The 16,890-nt window shown below is 46.4% G+C and overlaps 2 protein-coding genes across 2 annotated transcripts in view; one reads left to right on the top strand and one right to left on the bottom strand.

The window, feature by feature from the left end:
* Window positions 1–1,323: 1,323 nt before the first annotated feature.
* Window positions 1,324–9,578, bottom strand: LOC122647045 (cytochrome c oxidase subunit 1). The gene is made up of 3 exons (XM_043840562.1): window positions 9,566–9,578; window positions 6,416–6,426; window positions 1,324–4,966 (listed from the first exon to the last, which is right to left on the bottom strand). Exon 3 carries the CDS (start codon window positions 2,865–2,867, stop codon window positions 1,371–1,373), a length of 1,497 nt encoding a protein of 498 aa, XP_043696497.1. The 5' UTR covers window positions 2,868–4,966; window positions 6,416–6,426; window positions 9,566–9,578; the 3' UTR covers window positions 1,324–1,370.
* A 6,013-nt stretch (window positions 9,579–15,591) lies between these two features.
* LOC122647073 (NADH dehydrogenase [ubiquinone] iron-sulfur protein 3) overlaps window positions 15,592–16,890 on the top strand; it is a 1,906-nt gene continuing 607 nt past the window's right edge. Inside the window, exon 1 of the mRNA XM_043840589.1 lies at window positions 15,592–16,890. This exon is cut by the window's right edge and continues 607 nt beyond it. Coding sequence (XP_043696524.1) covers window positions 16,836–16,890 — 55 coding nt within the window. The 5' untranslated portion in view covers window positions 15,592–16,835.

Raw genomic sequence — 16,890 nt, 5'->3', positions numbered from 1 at the left:
AGAATAGAAGTTGACCAGTGTGCCATCTCTGTGGGAGGCTGCTACCCATAAGGCCATCTCGGGCATGGGAGGGAAAGGCGGCGGACAACCGACTGAACTGGGGAGCCTAAACGGCATTGAGGATGAGTCCACCGGTCGACAAACGGCTTCTATCTACAGGTGGTTTCATTATGGATCGGTCGACTTGTCACGATTGATTGCTCACACACAATTAGGTTAGGCAGGCTTGGGGAGGTGATCTGAATCGCTATCGATACGATGCGGGGCTGATTTGCTGACCGTAACGAACTCCCCTGAAAAAAAAAAAGAAGGGGGTCCCATGGACCGGGTGGAAAACAATTCTTCTACGTTGGAGTCTAATAGCACAGTGTGTGGATAGTGAGGAACGATCAAACTATGTATGGGGGCCGGGCCTACCTACCTTCCCTTGCTCGTAAAGCTTCGATGGATGGGCTGGTTCGTCTGGGAATAAGCTAACCCCTACCCATCTATAGCTGGCCGTTGAGCCCACCTTTCGTTGGATTTGCCTCATGTCCTATCTCTGTTCGGGTGACACCCTTTCTTTGTTTAGGGCTTAAAAGCGCCTTTATTCATTGCAAGTTGAGCTAAATGAGAGGCAGCAATTCTTGCATCTCCCGCCCTCAACTATCAGAATGGTCTCCCCAGATCAATGAAATATAGTAATGTGCTTCATCCGCAGCTAATATATAACCCCACCCTTCCGGTTTCCGTGATTAGCCATGGATTCGATGGATGGCGTGCCATCTCCCTACCTACAGCTTTCAGTGCCATACAGGGTGGGAATCAAGAAGAAGAAGTTGCAACATCGAATGCAAGGCCTCTATCTGCACACTCTCCCGGCCCTAATGAACCGTTCCTTTTCATGATTATCCCTTTCCCGTCCTTATGAGGGTTGTGGAATCATCAAGTAAAATGCACCGCTTTCTCAATTTGAGAGAAATACAGGGAATGAGATGAGTTGAGCATTGATTAGTGCTTGTTCGCGAAGTGCCCTGACTACGGGAAGTGAAGGCGGAATGATCGTGGGAACACCTAATTATTGAGGAAGGTTGGCTCGAGCGGTCGAAGACGCTGATGCTTGACAGCGCCTCACAACCCCCTAAAGGTCAAAAGGTAATCATACGCCCCAACAAGGGAGGGGAAATACCAATTGGTAAGAACATCACCAACATGTGACGTTTCCAACGCTGACTTTTAGGGGCTTTGGAGCACCACAAACTCTATAACTTGATCCTCTTATCTTAGACGATAGGTGAGACTGAATTCTCAACCCCTCCCTTGGTTTTAGAACCCCTATTTTGGAAAAGTTCTGTTAGGTTCTTAGTAGCAGTCGGCGACCTTTTCTTCTTTTACTTCACATAGCTTTTCGTCTCCTTGATAGCTGGAAGTTCTCCAAAAGTATGAAAAGCTGGAGGACTTTGTACCATCCATTCCAGTGTGGTTGGATTCTGTTCAACAGCCCAAGGACTTGGAGCACATCTTTTGTTGTTTCCACTGCTTGAAGTGATTGTTACGACCACGAAGAAACGACGAATCCCAACTACGGATATATAAGGGCCAAAACTGCTAAGGGCATTCCATCCAGCGTAAGCATCTGGATAATCTGGAATGCGACGTGGCATACCCGAAAGCCCTAAGAAATGCATGGGAAAGAGGGTCGGATTAACCCCGAAAGAAGTGATCCAAAAATGGATTTGACCTAAAGTTTCAGGGTATGTCCGACCAAAGATTTTACCCACCCAATAGTGAAATCCTGCAAATAAAGCAAAAACGGCTCCCATAGAAAGTACATAATGGAAATGTGCAACCGCATAATAAGTATCATGTAGAGCAATGTCTAGCCCAGAATTAGCCAGGACTATTCCAGTGAGTCCTCCTATGGTGAACAAAAAGATGAACCCTACAGCAAATAACATGGGTGTTTTGTATTGTATCGAACCTCCCCACATGGTAGCGATCCAACTAAAGATTTTGATTCCAGTGGGGACTGCTATGATCATGGTAGCTGCGGTGAAGTAGGCACGCGTATCAACGTCTGAGCCCACAGTAAACATATGATGAGCCCGAACAAGAAATCCAAGAACACCTGTACTGATCATGGCATAAACCATGCCTAGATACCCGAAGACCGGTTTTCCCGAAAAAGTCGATACGATATGACTTATGATACCGGATCCAGGCAGAATGGGAATATACACCTCTGGATGACCGAAGAACCGAAAGAGATGCTGGTATAATATGGGGTCTCCCCCTCCAGCGGGATCAGAAAAGGTTGTATTAAAGTTTCGATCGGTTAATAACATGGTAATTGCCCCTGCCAGTACCGGAAGTGATAATAAAAGTGGGAATGCTGTCACTGGAACGGACCACACAAATAGGGGTGATCTATGCATAGTCATTCCAGGTCCACGCATGTTGGAGATAGTTGTTATAAAATTGATAGAACCTAAAATGGATGAAACACCAGATAGATGAGGACTAGAAATTGCTGAATCAACTGCTCCTCCAGAATGGCTGGTAATACCACTTAAGGGCGGATAGACCGTCCACCCAGTGCCGCTACCCACTTCTACTAAGGCTGGGCTTAATAGGAGCAAGAGACTTGGTGGCAACAACCAGAATGAAATATTATTTGATCGTGGAAATGCCATGTCAGGTGCACCTATCAGAATCGGAACAGACCAATTACCAGATCCACCTATCATCGCCGGCATAACCATAAAAAAGATCATTAAAGAAGCGTGAGCCGTTATTAAAACATTATAAAGTTGATGATTCCCACCAAGAATTTGATCGCCGGGTCGTGCTAATTCCATACGAATCAGTACTGAGAAGCATGTGCCCATCACTCCAGCAATGGCACCGAAGATGAAATATAGAGTCCCTATATCTTTGTGGTTAGTGGAGAACAGCCATCGGACCGGATTTGTCGTAAAATTGAGATTATATCGTTTCCTTCCTTATCAGAGAGGGGCCCCGCTCCCTAAGGGGCTTATTGAAAAAGGCTTTTTGAGGGTCGTGCTGAAAGGAGGAAGGTCCGGAAAGCCCTCACTTTATTGATGGGACATTTTGATCCCCTTTTCCTCTCACCCCCCCGGTTCTGGTTCAGGAAAGGGTCAACGCAAGGTGCTGTAAGCCTTCGAAGCAATCTCTGGAGTTTGCCCTTATCCGAACGGGTCTTGCAAGAAAATAGGATTTCATATTGAGCTCCAAATATACGCTATTGGGATAGGATGGCTCCTACTAGCTCTCCCCCCCTAAGAACCGCACGTGCGAGTTCCCCCGCATACGGCTCAAGTGGCGAAGGCCCTTTCCTTCGCGCTTGGTAAGCGCTTCGCTGTAGCCAAGCTTACTGCTAGCCTATCGGCGTCAGCCAAGCTTCGACCGCGACTGCTCGTCGCTTCTGGCCGCCTTATTCCGTCACCCGAGATCCAAGTCAGCACCGGCAGTACCTTGCGGCACCCTCGCGGCCGGGCCGGCTTGGAAGCAAGCTAAGCTACCGAAAGCTTCTGGCGACTCGCTTCTACGCCCGGCCCGCCGCCTATCCTATCGGCTTGGAAGCAAGCTACCTGTCGCCTATCTCACCCCCCTTAGACGTAAAGGGAAAACGGAAGTGCGCGGATGCGCACTCCTGCGAAGAAAACTACAGGGGTGGTCTTAGACCAGCTCGACCGCAGGCTGGTTGTAAATCAGGCTGATTGTAAATCAGGGCGCAGGAGATGAAATCCGGCCTTACTCGTTTAGGGCGACCCCCCTTTACTAAACCAAATAAGGGCGCTAGCTTTAGCTAGCGCGCCCAGCAAGCGGAGGGTGGTCGTAGATCACAAGCAATCCTTCCGCGCACGTTAGCACGCGCCTGAGCGCTAGCTGATCGTAGACCAAGTGCTTGGTTGCATGGGGCGCGTTAGCACACGCAGTAGTTTGATTGCTGCTAGCGCGGCGCGTTAGCACACGCAGTAGTTTGATTGCTGCTGATCGTAGACCACCCTTAAAAGGTTTAGAGTTGGGGCTTTCTTCGCCCTGATCTACGACCACCCTGTAGTTTTCTCGCTTGTTGGCTTCCTTTATTAGTAAGGGGCAAGCACTTGGGCGGAGTAAAGCTGATCGTAGAGCACCGTTGCGCTAACGCGCGCGCTGTAGTTTTTCAGCTGGGTGAGCCTTCGCTTTTTGGATCGTCTTCTGCCCAATGCGGTACCCTCCCGTTTTTTGGTTCCCATTGGGTTTACCTTGTTCACAGGTCGACCCCATGGCAGCAAGAAAAGGCGATCTTGTGCTATACTCCGGTGATCTCTTTCCTACCGAGGCACGCAAACTCCCATCGTGTCCCAGATCACATTCCGTGAATCGAAAGGGGAAGCCTACTCATCCATCAGCTCCTCTCGTAGATGCGGTGCGGTTTTACGAAGCGTCTAAGCACAGTTCACTCGCGTTGATCAATCAAGAGTTTTGCCGCCACTCCTTAAGGTTACCTGTTGTATCATACACTTCTTGCATTCTTTCCCACGCTTCATACCCCCTTCTTCTTAAGGTAAAGGGCCAGGCATGGTGGGGTAGGAGCATCCAGTCGGCAATCTTTTTGGCTTGACCAAGAAGTCTTATGTCCTCCGAGTCGCACGGCGTTTTAACCGAAAGAACTTCTTGCGCAATTCATGCCTTTCTGTTTTTATAACAATTAATTGTTTCTTGATTTCCATTTCAAATTGTTCTCTGGACTTTTTATCAATATGAGGTGATCGTAACACAGTATATAAGACTCGTGATTCAGGCAATCCAATCTTCCGTGTGTAAGGCGGAAGCCCCAAAAAAAGGTTTTCCAAAAATGGGTGATCAAAAGATCGAATCACTATGCGTATCTTGGTGGTCGTTACTTTTGGTGGTGTTTCTTTTTGGCTGACTCCTCTTCCTGTTCTATTGATCAGAAGCATCCAGCAATCAAACCAAAACTCTTAAGGGTCTACGATCAACGGTGGTCTACGATCAGCTTACTCAAATAGGGGCTCCCGAGGCAGTAGTCCCTTGTAAGAAACCTAACCCCGGGAAATGGCCGCCGTCTTGTGACCGGTGTTGCTTGGGTTCTATCTTTTCCCAAGCGTCGCAAAGGCTCTAAAGAAATAGAGTGACGAGCATCTTTCCTATCTCTTCTTGGTAGAAGACATAAGGCTTTCTCCTCGACCCGACACACCGGTGATCTCGACCATCACCTATGCAATTTCTCAGATCTCAATCAGTAAGGACACGTAATTGAGTGAAGTGACCCATTGGAGTATGGGGCACGAACGGTTCCTCACTCATCTCTCTTTTAGTTCGATAGTGTCTTTGTAGTTAGAGTGTAAGAGAGGGGGTTCGGGGCCCTGAAACTAGTCTCCTATCTTATAGATTGCACGAGACAAGACAGGCTCTTCGAGACCTTTCTTTCTCTTTTTCAATTGAATAACTACAGCTCGATCTACTAGCGCTCTCTCGATAAGGAGAGGAAGTCCTCTTTCAACACCTATCCTCATTCATTGTAACATTGCCCTTTCTCTGATTGTCGCGTTCTCCCGGACGAAAGAGAAATAGTTGTTTACCAAGCCATCATCATAGGGGATATAGGCATCGTCGAACAACGGATCCACTTGCTCTAAAAGCAAGCCTGACCTTTACCCTTCACTTTGACTGACCCCTCTTCCGTTGGTCTACTAAATTGACATAGACCTCTCCCTCCGGAAAAGTAAATCCACTCTCCCTAATGGTCGAGCTATTGACATCTCTGCCCCTGAACAGGAAAAGGTTTGGAACCCTTCCCTTATTCAGCAGAGTGGTGCTCACTGACCCGGTAAACGCAGAGAGATAGGAACGATCCCCTCGGCCCCGGATTCTCCACACTCAAAGACACCATCACAGCCCAACTCCAACACATGCAAATAACGCTCGACGCACGGACTATACTTTGACAATAGAATACCTGGAATCTCAAACCAGCACCAAGGCTGAGGAAAAGGAGAGAACGAACGAAGAAAGGGTTTCGATATGTCACATTTCCAGAATCGGAATGTCCCGAATCACGAAAAAAAGAAAAAGAAAGAAGGTGAATTACCGGGTCCAATGGGAATTGTAATGTTATTTAGCTTGAGCAGGAAACCATAAGGAGGATGGGAAGCTTATATGACTAGTAGATAAAGAGTAGTGAAAGGCCCGAGAATTAAAATCTTATATTCCTTTCTTGAAGCGGATTTAGTGGACGGACCTAACCCGGGATCAGCCTAAAGGCTAGGTGAAGGTCTTAGTCGAACCCTGGAACTGAAGGCGTCTCATCTGGCTTGTGTCTACGTCTTGGTGAACGAAGGGCGTATGTGTCTTCTTTCAGCAGAAGGCGAGTCTCACTACATCCAGGAGCTTGGGGCGAGGGATATACCAACTAAGGGGCTAAGGCAACTACCGCCATGAACACTATGAAACTATGAGTGAAGCGACCTACCCGCCGACTGGGGATTCCGGTATCGGTTATGTGAGGCACTGAAAGTGTTCTGCAAGATGAGTGATCTGCCTATTATCTGCAACACCAGGAACCCAATCCACGAGTTGATGGGGCCTTTGTCAATCAATGGATGAAGGATATGTTTTATACTTTCCGAGCAATGGATGTTTGCCCATGAGGACCGGAGTGCCTATGTCACTGGGGCTGCTCCTTGGGCACTAGCTCCTAAGACGACGAGAGCCATAAGGGAAACTCTTGCTTTCTTTCCCGATTGCTTGGCTTGAGAATGGAAGGTAAAGTAGAGTAGGAGAGCCGGTTGGGGACGGGAAGAAGAAAAGGGAAGGTAAGGCTTTGGGACAGAGGAGGAGTTAACATAAAGACTTACCATGTTGTTCCAGTTACGGGTGAAGCCTTTGCTTTCTATTATTCCACCGGTGCCTGTTCAGGGACAGAGCAGGTAGAGGTAATGGAAAGAGGGAAGGGCAGTAGTTGAGGTGCGTTCCAGTTCATACAATATATTATGCCTATGCCTGCGTAGAAGACAAGAACAAGACCTAAGAGAAAGCGAATTCGGCATTTGCAGGAACACTCGAGATGGTATTAAGTATAAGAGTAGGGCCATCATTGCAGCATTCTAACCAATTGATATTGACCGGCCGCTTTCCTTTCGAAAATGGCTTAGTATCGACTGGCAGTTGACTTCTCTACGGATCTATAGATTGAGATACCAGCACCGGTATCAGAAGAGAAGCATTCATCCTCCCCGTGTTCCTCTGTACCTCTTGTTAGCCGCTTCCCTTGATGGGATATCAAGGTTGACTATATAATAGTAGATCACTGAGAGGAAAGATAGCACCGACCTCATCCCCTCTCCGGACGGACATCGAGCAATGGAGCCAGCGGGTTCCGGTGTCCTTCTAGATTGATCCCGATATGGATATGTAGATGAATCCCGATAATGATCTCGAACTGCTACTGCTAATATTATGCCCGAGCTTGAACATAAGAATCTACTGAGACGGATGGTGCCGGACCAGGTGCAAGGATCGAGATACCAAACCCAGCTGCAAATCCCTAATATAGGTGGTTCGGACTCGGACCGGAGGAGAAACCAGATGAAGGGATGAAGCCAGGCATACCGGTGGATTAGACATCCCATCTCAGCTAGAAGAAACCGGTAGCCTGTTGAAAGGAGAGATATAAGAGATTGGCTGTCCTCCCCGCTTAATTCTCTCTGTCGGCCTCGGGACTAGAAGTTGGAAACACAAATGATAGGGGGTGGGAAGTACAACTACTATATTGATCTTGACTAAGGACTTATTGATCGGTGAAATCCTTTGTTTGATCGATCGGTGGCGCAATACGGCTGGAGGAGGGAGAAGAAATAGAAATGAGTGCTTTCCCACCGCTATAAAGTCTTAACTGAAATGCAAATCTTTTATTGAGGCAGGCAACTATTATTGATCGGAGAAGCAGGCTTGAATCAGTATCAGAATCGTCGGTTCTGTCAGCTGCTCGGTACTCAGCCTTGGGATTTCGGCCTTGATGCTGGATATCATAGCATCGATGGCCTCCTTTTCTTGTCTGAGTTGCCTGATCCTCGAGCTTGGGTAATGAATTCGAAGAAGACTCTCCGGCCTTGAATTCTTCCCTCTCTTCCGACTTCAAAAGGCCTTCTGGTGGAAAGAAATGGGGCCCCAAGTAGGGCTGCATACTCCAGACCTTCCATAAGGACGAAGTCGTATTTGGCACAGTTTTTCTCTTTATTTTATTTATAGTAAGTAACTATCACCTCAGGGAAGATTTTTTTTGAGGCGCTGTCAGCTACTTCTCTCGTCTCTGCGGGTCGTCTGGTCCATTATGGGCTTCTCTCGTGTTATTGGGAACTTTCCCCTATGCTCAACTCACTATAAGTATAGAATGGGAAAGAAAGCCAACCATCGGATTTGGAATAGCCATCAACAACCGGACCAATCGATCAAGAAAGCAATAGCAACCTCTCCTTTAACAGGCTCAACGCCTCGCCTCCCCCAGGAAAGAGTCCACGATCTCAATAGTGACTTTCGGAGGATGGAACTAACAATGTTAGAATCTTTATGGAGCAGGAGGAGCCAAAAGCCGTATCGCGCGAGGCGCTCACGTTTTTTGGCTGGAACACAAATGACTTTTTGGTTATTGCATTCCATCTCAAGCTGATCGATCTCCTCCAATTCGATGGAATGTCCCGGTTTTTCCGTAAATAGAGTTGGAGGGACGAATCGTCACCTCGCCTATCATACTCACTTAGGAATGAACCACTGAACGGCCCCTGGCTTTCCTATTGATCAAAGGCGTGAGAAAGATAGAAAGAGGAGTGTATCGATGATTAGTACTCACTCCTCTGATCCGGTTGTCGACCACAGAAAGCTGAACAGGTCATTGATCCTGACATCATCAACATCGACAGCTGGGGAGTGGTTTTTTTCTGGGCTGGTGGGGGCCTTTCCATTCGCTTTCCTTTCACATCGGTGTTACAAGGCCCTTTCTTTCTTCGGTGAGTTGCAAGAGGGGGGTCATTTTTGGGGGATAGGTAAGGAAATCATACTTTGGGAGGAATTCGGGATCGGTCATCGAGGAGGTGGGGGGATGGAGATGGCGACTAGTAGGAGATGACAACTAATGGATAGATAGCCTTCTTCTTTCTGCTGACTAATCACGGACTCAGAGTAACAACAAGACTATGACTCGTATGATTTGCTAACACAACAGATATAATCGAAATCTTTCCGTCGCCGGGATGCCCAGGTTCTTGCGCTGTCCCCCGAGTTCGCCCGCTGAATCTGGGACAATGCTCGCTGAACAAGATCCCTTCTCAGCAATCAGTTCCAGTGCCTTGTCTTTCATCATGTTGCATTCATTGCTTTCGAATGAGTCGGTTCAAGCAACTCATAAACCCAATATAAACAGTTGAACCCTGGTATACATTTCCTTCCCTCATCTCTGGTTCAGGACCAACCATGCACTCACAGCTACTACTCCGAGTTATGGAGAGTGGGAAGCTGAAAACCATCTTGTGATGTCTTGGCTTCTCAACTCTATGGAACCTACCGTTAGCGATGGTCTACTGTTTGCAAATACCGCTAAGGAGATATGGGACTCCGTGGTAGAGACTGACTCAGAACAGAACAACATTGCTAGAGTTTATGAGCTGAAGCAGGCACAGGCGTGATCAGTTCTCAGGGTGACAAATCTCTTGCAGAGTACTACTCTTCCAGAAAGAAGGAGAGGAACCATTATTCAGCTATAGCGGACCGGTTCGGGAAAGGTGGCCACCCATGTGTTCATTCCCAACCTTCCTTGTTTTGACTCCCGTCCCATCCATCGATGATGAAAGCTGTGCCTTCCCCCATTCCGGCCATCTTGGGGCAAGATCTGATGGTAGAGGCGAATGCTATGAGTAACAGGCTCAGAAGGCCCCCGTAATCAAAGAGGGAGGGTTTTGGTATTAATATTATAGTAAGTACGTACGCCCATAAACAAACCATTACCAACTCATACGACACTGATCCAAAAAAATAAAGACTAAATGATGGCAATAGAAATCAAAGACTTTTGAAGATAGCATTGAGACTTTCTCAATAAAGGGTCACCTTCTATAGCAAGCGAGTAGACCTTTCTCTGAGCCAGGGTAGCAAAGCTAGCTCTTTGTATCATTGCAGGTGTCATAGGCTAGCGTTGATCTTTCAGAAGAACTTTAAAATTGGAGTAAAGGACGTTATTGGTGTACGAGGGGTCTTTCTCTAAGAAAGAGAGGTCGTCCTCAGCTTGGCCCAATAGACCTCGAGGCTAGCTGTAGACTTATCCCCTTTCCTCATTCTCTTTCTCTTCCTAGATACGTTGGGGCTTTAGTCAGATGTGCCGGAGTGGCATCCTAGACCAGGGTTGGATATTTCAACCACTGATATAGATAGTGAGTCCGGAGTCGGTGATACTATGGGATAAAGGCTAATGAATTAATCCAATGTGGTTCCCGATAAAGCTATTCCGTATAGAGGGGCGGCTCCTTCTTTTTCAACAAATCCGAATGGAGGGGGCTACCCAGATGAAGAGAGCTATTACAGAATAAGAGCTCCTTCTTTTTCTTCTGATCCAGATGGATAAAGCTACCCAGGTAAAGCTATTCAGATGGATAAGGGTATGCAGATGGAGGCGGCTATCCGGATGAAGGAAGCTGTACAGGTGGAGAAGGTAAAAAGCTTTAGGGTATAAAATATTTCCAATGAGTGGCCGATTGAAGCACCTATTCGTTATAGAAGGATAATTCAAATTCGACAAATCCCTCCCTCGACTCTATGGAACCTTACTCTCATCGGCTCTACGGAACCTTACTCTCATTTCTGGTTCTCTGATTCAAACAATTAGATGATTTCCCTCCTTATCCGCTTATCCGACTAGGTCGGTTGGCGCATATCCTAATCTTCTTTTCCTACCAATAGTCCACCACATCGGTTCCCCATCTCGTTGATACGTCATAGAGTGAAGAACCTGCTTCGGTTCGTTACGACCACTTAATCCACCAATAGGGCTCTTTTGATTTTGCATCCTTGGTGTGTGTCCAGACCCAGCATCGATAGCATCTCCAGATGGATAATACCTATGTGAAGTAGACTTAATGATTTCTTTTATTCCTCAACTCTCAAGGTCGGTTGGAACTGTTTTATTCGGGGTTGATTCCCGGCCGTACCCTCATCTAGTTCTAGATGATCCAGGTGTATAGAATGTGTATAGTAGGCGCCCAAACTAAAGGTGGTTATCTCTTCGAACGAATTGTGAAGGGTGCGCCCAGAGATCCTGCTTCTTTTGAAGATAAGGATAGTTGCCCAGGGAAAGAAATCCTTACTATTCGGATTAGATACTTGACTTTCCACCTCTTATTCTCCAGGACAAGGAGTTTGGGATTTGTATCGATGCGGATCCATTGGCGCAGCACCTCCCATATCTTCTTCTACATCCGACCACCCTCATGGAATTGTTTCCCCAGCAATTTCTGTTATGTCGATCAAGTTGGAGCCATCTATGGAGCTTTAGTCAGGGGTTGATTCCCGAAGGGTGGTCTTATCCCTCCCAAGGAAAGATGAAACACTCGGAACGAAAGATGAGACAAAAGATTCCTATAGATTGAAAGAGAGCTTTACTATTCTACCTGCTTAAATAAACAGCCTTGAGATAAGAAGCTTAAACAGCCTTGGGATAAGAAGCTACTCAGACTGAACCGGAAACAGAAGAGCAAGATACAGATATCTATAATTGAGAACCATAAACTATTCCCCACCTCAATCCATCCCTGAAGGGTATTCGAATAAGAATTTGCCACCCGACCCACCCGGAATTCATGAGCTGGAATTGGTTGGTTCTTCTGATTCCCTTTCCCCATCGGCTTCTTCAGCGGACTAAGGTGGTCCAGACTCAGCATCTTTAGCATCTTCCACGGGTAGTGACACAGGGGAGTGATCAATCGAATCGGGTTCAGCAGTTGGCCTTCAATCACTTTCCAATGGGTGGAGGTCTTGACAGAGCCTTTGCAGATAGATGGGTCGTGCCACCCGGAATGGTAGGGTGTATAGAAATGCCTTTTGATAAAAACTCTATTATTTCTGATCCGCTTCTCCTCATTGGGCCGGTTGGCGCACTTCCTACATAACATCTCACTATTGATTACGTTCTAGAATGTGGGTCGACTTCGGCAAACAGACAAGGGTAAGAGACGATCTCCCTTCCTCATCCTGCTACTCCTAGATCCGCTCCTCCTCATTCTTTCCCCGATCCGCTGGAACCTTCGGGTTCAATCCCCGGAGGGTGGTCTCATCCCTCCCTAGATACGGAACAAGACACAAAAGAAGAAACGAAAGATCCATCGAATCGAAAAGAAGGGTGTTGTGTATAGATAGCTCATGTGTGTCTCTCATAAGTAGGTCCGATTAGGCCGGTTAGCCGGTGCACATCTGTTGTGGATGAAGAAGGGTTTGACCTGATAGAAGAGCTTAACCATTTACTTCCCTATCTCCCTTAAGCGGCGGAGTAAGGTGGAGAACCAAAAACTGTTCCTCTCGAGAGAAAGTTGTGTGAGGCTAGGCATAGTACACTCGACTATTTTACTTCCTATCCCATACATAATATATATATGTATGGAGGTGGAGAAACAAAAACTGTTGTCATGAATTCGTGTCGATTAGATGGGTTGGCTTATTCGGATTCACCAGATGGTTCGGCCCATCTCCTTTGATTACGTCATAGATTCCTAATAGTATACCCGACGATTCGCCTCCCATCGACACCTCCCTAACCAACTGGATAGAGTCAACCCCTTCCACACCAGCGGCGTACTAAACCGTTCCCTTTAATAGTGGGCGGTCTAATAAACGGTTTATTGTTGCTCGATAGTGGCCTTTATCGAGAAAGGGAAAGGTGCACCCGTTTAAGTGTAGATTCGCCGGGATTAATAAGAGTAGGGCTCCCTTTATTAACAACCTTATACTATAGATGTCTTTCCTTTTAACAACCCCATTATCAATAGTAGGGCCCTTAGATACACGTATCAAACTCCAGGAATGCCGTTGTTCAATCTCGTTCGGTACTCTACCGCTTTTCGCTTGTTGAATCCTACTTTGCTTTCCGGTAGCGTTTTCAGGTCATGGCGGTATGGAAAGCTCTTTGAGCTTCCCTCTTTCAGATTGCAAGCGGATCAGAAACGATTTCCTTTCCGTCTTGTTATGTTCCGGGAGAGGGTTACTTTGACTTTGAGATAAACTAAACTCCTTTCGCTTCCGGGTGCTGGCAGCTTTGGAAAGGAAAGTAAATCTCACAGTTTTTAAGGAAAGTAAGGGAACAAGTTATGCAGCCCTTCTCTAATAGGGCACTCTTGGGGGGTAGATCAAATAGAATTCCCTTCATCTTTCCGTTCTTGCGGCTCGAAAAGATAGTTCACTCCCACCGTTGTTAAAGCAAGCCCTTTCATCCTTCCGGTAGCCGGGCTAGTCGGGTAGGAAAAAAACTAAGGTTCTGAAAGAAATTGCCAACAAGCTCTTTAAGACGAATAACTCTTTCTGTTTCGGGTACAGGAAAAAAAAACTAAGGATATCTCCTGATAGCTCGTGATAGTCTGTTTAGATAGTCGGTTTAGTTTAGGCGTTCAGTTCAAGCTATACTTGTTCTTCTTGGCGGATCAAAGATCATTCTTGTTCCGTTACGGTAAACGAGTAGGCGAATTTCATTACCTTGTTAAAGCAAGCTCTTTCAAGTGAAAGCCTACAGTTGGAACACAGAACGCGGTAACAGTTCAAGTGCCGAAGAGAAAGAGTTCCTGTCTGGAAAGCGCGGAATATACCTTTTGGACTCCGGGCCAGTTGAAAGCGAAAAGTGCTTTGTTGCGTTGTTCTAAGTTCACTCGCTCTTTAAGGCTTACTTCATAGGCCGTTGTTCAAGCTTTTTCGTGGCTAAAGCCCTTTCTTTTAACTTTTATTATCGTCTTTGAAGGAAGTACTTTCGTAAGCGATAGGATTCTATTGCCGCTTTCTTTGGGCAGTCCCAGCTAAAGAGAGGGGCTTCTCTTCGCTAGTGTTTTCTGAATCTTCCTTGCGCTAAGCTAAGCGGTTGCGCCTTGGCTCTCCCCTATATCTTTTGAGATGAGCTCCCGGCTTTGAGCAGAGCCGGTAGCAGATAGAGGATCAGAGAAAGACCTCCTTGCTTTCCGAATAGCCGGCTTTGGCGATTGCACTTTCCACAACATAGATAGGGCTTGCGGAAAGAGTCGTTGAAGAAGCCGAGACGAGAGAGAGACAAGTCCAGCTTCGGTTTATATATTTATAACAAGGATTTCCCCTCGTTCGACTCGCACGGTGAAATGATTGATTCAGTATGTCTTAAGGTAAGCGAGTACGGTCAGTCCAGCTTCGAAGGAAAGAAAGTAGGCGAGCAATGCTTTTGGCTTTTTTGATCTGCTTTCGGGTAGACTAGTCAAGCAGAGAACTCATACCGTGCGTTAAGCCTATACTAAAGTTAAGAAGGTAGGCGTAGCCTTTAAGGCGAATAAGTCTTTCTGTGCTGTTACGATAGCGAGTTTCGGTAAGTTCAGTAAGTGAAGTGACGGGCGAAGGTGGAAGAGATAGACCTCTTTCGGTTAGTCGGGTTACGGGCGTTTGTGAAGGTGACCTTCTTTCGGGCGAGAGGAAAGCCCACGGAGCGGTAGCGCTTGCCATAGATACTGGCGGTACTCGTGTCTGAGGTCTTCCCGGAATCGGGGAGGGAAGACCGAGTCAGTTGTTTGAGGTAGATAAAGAACCTTATAGTTGAGTAGGTATGACCAATTCTTTCCTTCTTTTTTGAAACAAGACTTTGGATAGGCTAAATAATTAACCTTAAAGTGGTACCTGGCCGGGCGTAAAAAGGGCCATTCAGAAGGTTTCGACTTTTTTAGAGGACTCGTTTTTTATGGATCGATCAAGTTGGAACTGGAAAATGGAATGATAAAAAGGCAATTTATTTTTTTATCAAGTTGTCAAAAAGTCAGGATTTCTCGATGTTTGAATTTCTGTAAGTCAGGTAGTGAAACTACCTAAAAAGATTATAGTTGCCTTAACTTAAGTTAAGTAGTAATAGCTTTGTATTTCTAGATGGAAAGGTAAGAGCGCTTTATCTGAGGTAATCGCCTGAACTAGGGTAGGAGTCCAAGAGCTCTGTACGTTGGCGGAACTAGCAAATGGAGGAACTCGCTTCAATCCAATCGGTAAGTAACTCATTCCTTAGTTAGTGGAAAGGGTCTGTCTTAGGAGCGGTTACAACTGAATGAGAGAATCGATGCCGTCCGTCCCTAGTCCTAGGATGATGGATTCAAACTATCTGTCTTTCCTTCTCAGACAGGTAGGTAAGTTAACGAGAGCGGATGTTATGTAGAGCTATAAGAGCAGGCGAGCAAACAGGCACGCAGGCTTGATTCAAAATAATATCCTTGGTCAGATAGAAGCAAGCGAGACAAGCTAGACTCGCTAGTTTATTGAAAATTCTCTTAACAAGCGAAACAAGTAAAGGTCGCTTGCGATCTAGCAATAGGTGAGGTAGCGCTAGCCATGTGAAGGTGAGGTAGCGCTAGCCATACCGGGTGGGAAGCCCGAACGAGAGCGGTGCCTTCAGTAGGGTATGCGGTTCGGTCTTCGCCGTCGGGTTGGTTTCAAATAAGATTCCTTCTGCTGGTCTGTCAGTTCAGTGTCGGTTGTCAAGCTTTTTTAAAAAAAGGAGGTGGGTCCGTTAGCTCTCTCTAAAGGCATGGTTTAGTAATAGTGATATTGGTTGCCTACGGAAGGTTAGGAAGTCAATCAACTAGATCAGCTCTTTTTTTTTGTACCCTAGCCCCTTCATCTGAGGCTTACCAGTGCACTTGAAAAGTTCGTTCCGTATTATCAATCAAATCATAAATAGATGAATTGACTGAACTAGGTAGGGCTGCCTGCCTCATTCTCGAAAGATTAAATTTCATAGATATATACATCAATAAATTGCATTTGATTGAATCCAACTACTTATAAGCTAAAAGCTTGTGCAAGGGCGGTGGGTGGAGAGATCGAATTACATACTATGATAAATAAGTAGTAGGTCAAGATCGGGAAAGAGTCCTCGCCTAGAAAAAGCAATGGGCGTTCGAATCTCCTTCGATCTTTTCTATGGTGAGTCAAGTGCTTCTTTCTTGCTTTTTAAGTAATCGAGATTGGGTTGGTGTTCAGTGTACCCTACTGTATCGAAAAGAATGCATTTCATTCAAAGTGAGATGCTCCAGAGAAAAGAAAAAGAACGTGGGTAAGAATCGACGAGGAATCCAGGGAATCGCGAAGGAAAAAAAAGAAAGCTCCTGAAGTTCTTAGAATATAAAATAGAGGACGAGGAAGATGTCCGGCGAGTGGTGGGCATCTTCACTACCGACCAGGACCATGAGCGTTTCGAAGAAACGCTACGTGGTCTCTCCGATCCCCAATCGGAGATCGCCGAGTCCTTTATGTTGGAATGGGATGACTTCATTTATCCTACTCCTCCTGGTCATCCCAGTCCGTAGAGCACCCCTCCCCCAACACTCTTAGAGCAAAGCAAAGAATCCACCCTGAGTAAGGCGCGCTCAAGCCGTTGCGCCTTAGTACGCGCAGTAGTTTGATTGCTGGATGCGCTACCGCGCTTTACTTACTCTAAAGGGCGCGCTAGCCGTTGCTTGGTTCTGGCGCGCTAGCGCTCAGGACTTTCTTCTTCGCTGAGGGAGTGGATTCTTTGCTTCCATGCCTTTCTTAGTCGGACCAACCCAACCGGCGATTTCCGACAAGTCTTTCTGAATTTTTAGAGCATGAAGCGGAACTACAAGAAAGCTTTCTTTATCTTTATGGATAACCAATCCATTT

This window comes from Telopea speciosissima, unplaced genomic scaffold (genome assembly GCF_018873765.1).
Source record: "Telopea speciosissima isolate NSW1024214 ecotype Mountain lineage unplaced genomic scaffold, Tspe_v1 Tspe_v1.0012, whole genome shotgun sequence".
Taxonomy (NCBI): domain Eukaryota; kingdom Viridiplantae; phylum Streptophyta; class Magnoliopsida; order Proteales; family Proteaceae; genus Telopea; species Telopea speciosissima.
This window is presented reverse-complemented; position numbering and strand designations above follow the sequence as displayed.

What these genes read in the sequence shown, in the direction of transcription:
- LOC122647045 (XM_043840562.1), bottom strand. Translation starts at nt 2,867, where the DNA reads ATGGGCACATGCTTCTCAGTACTGATTCGTATGGAATTAGCACGACCC.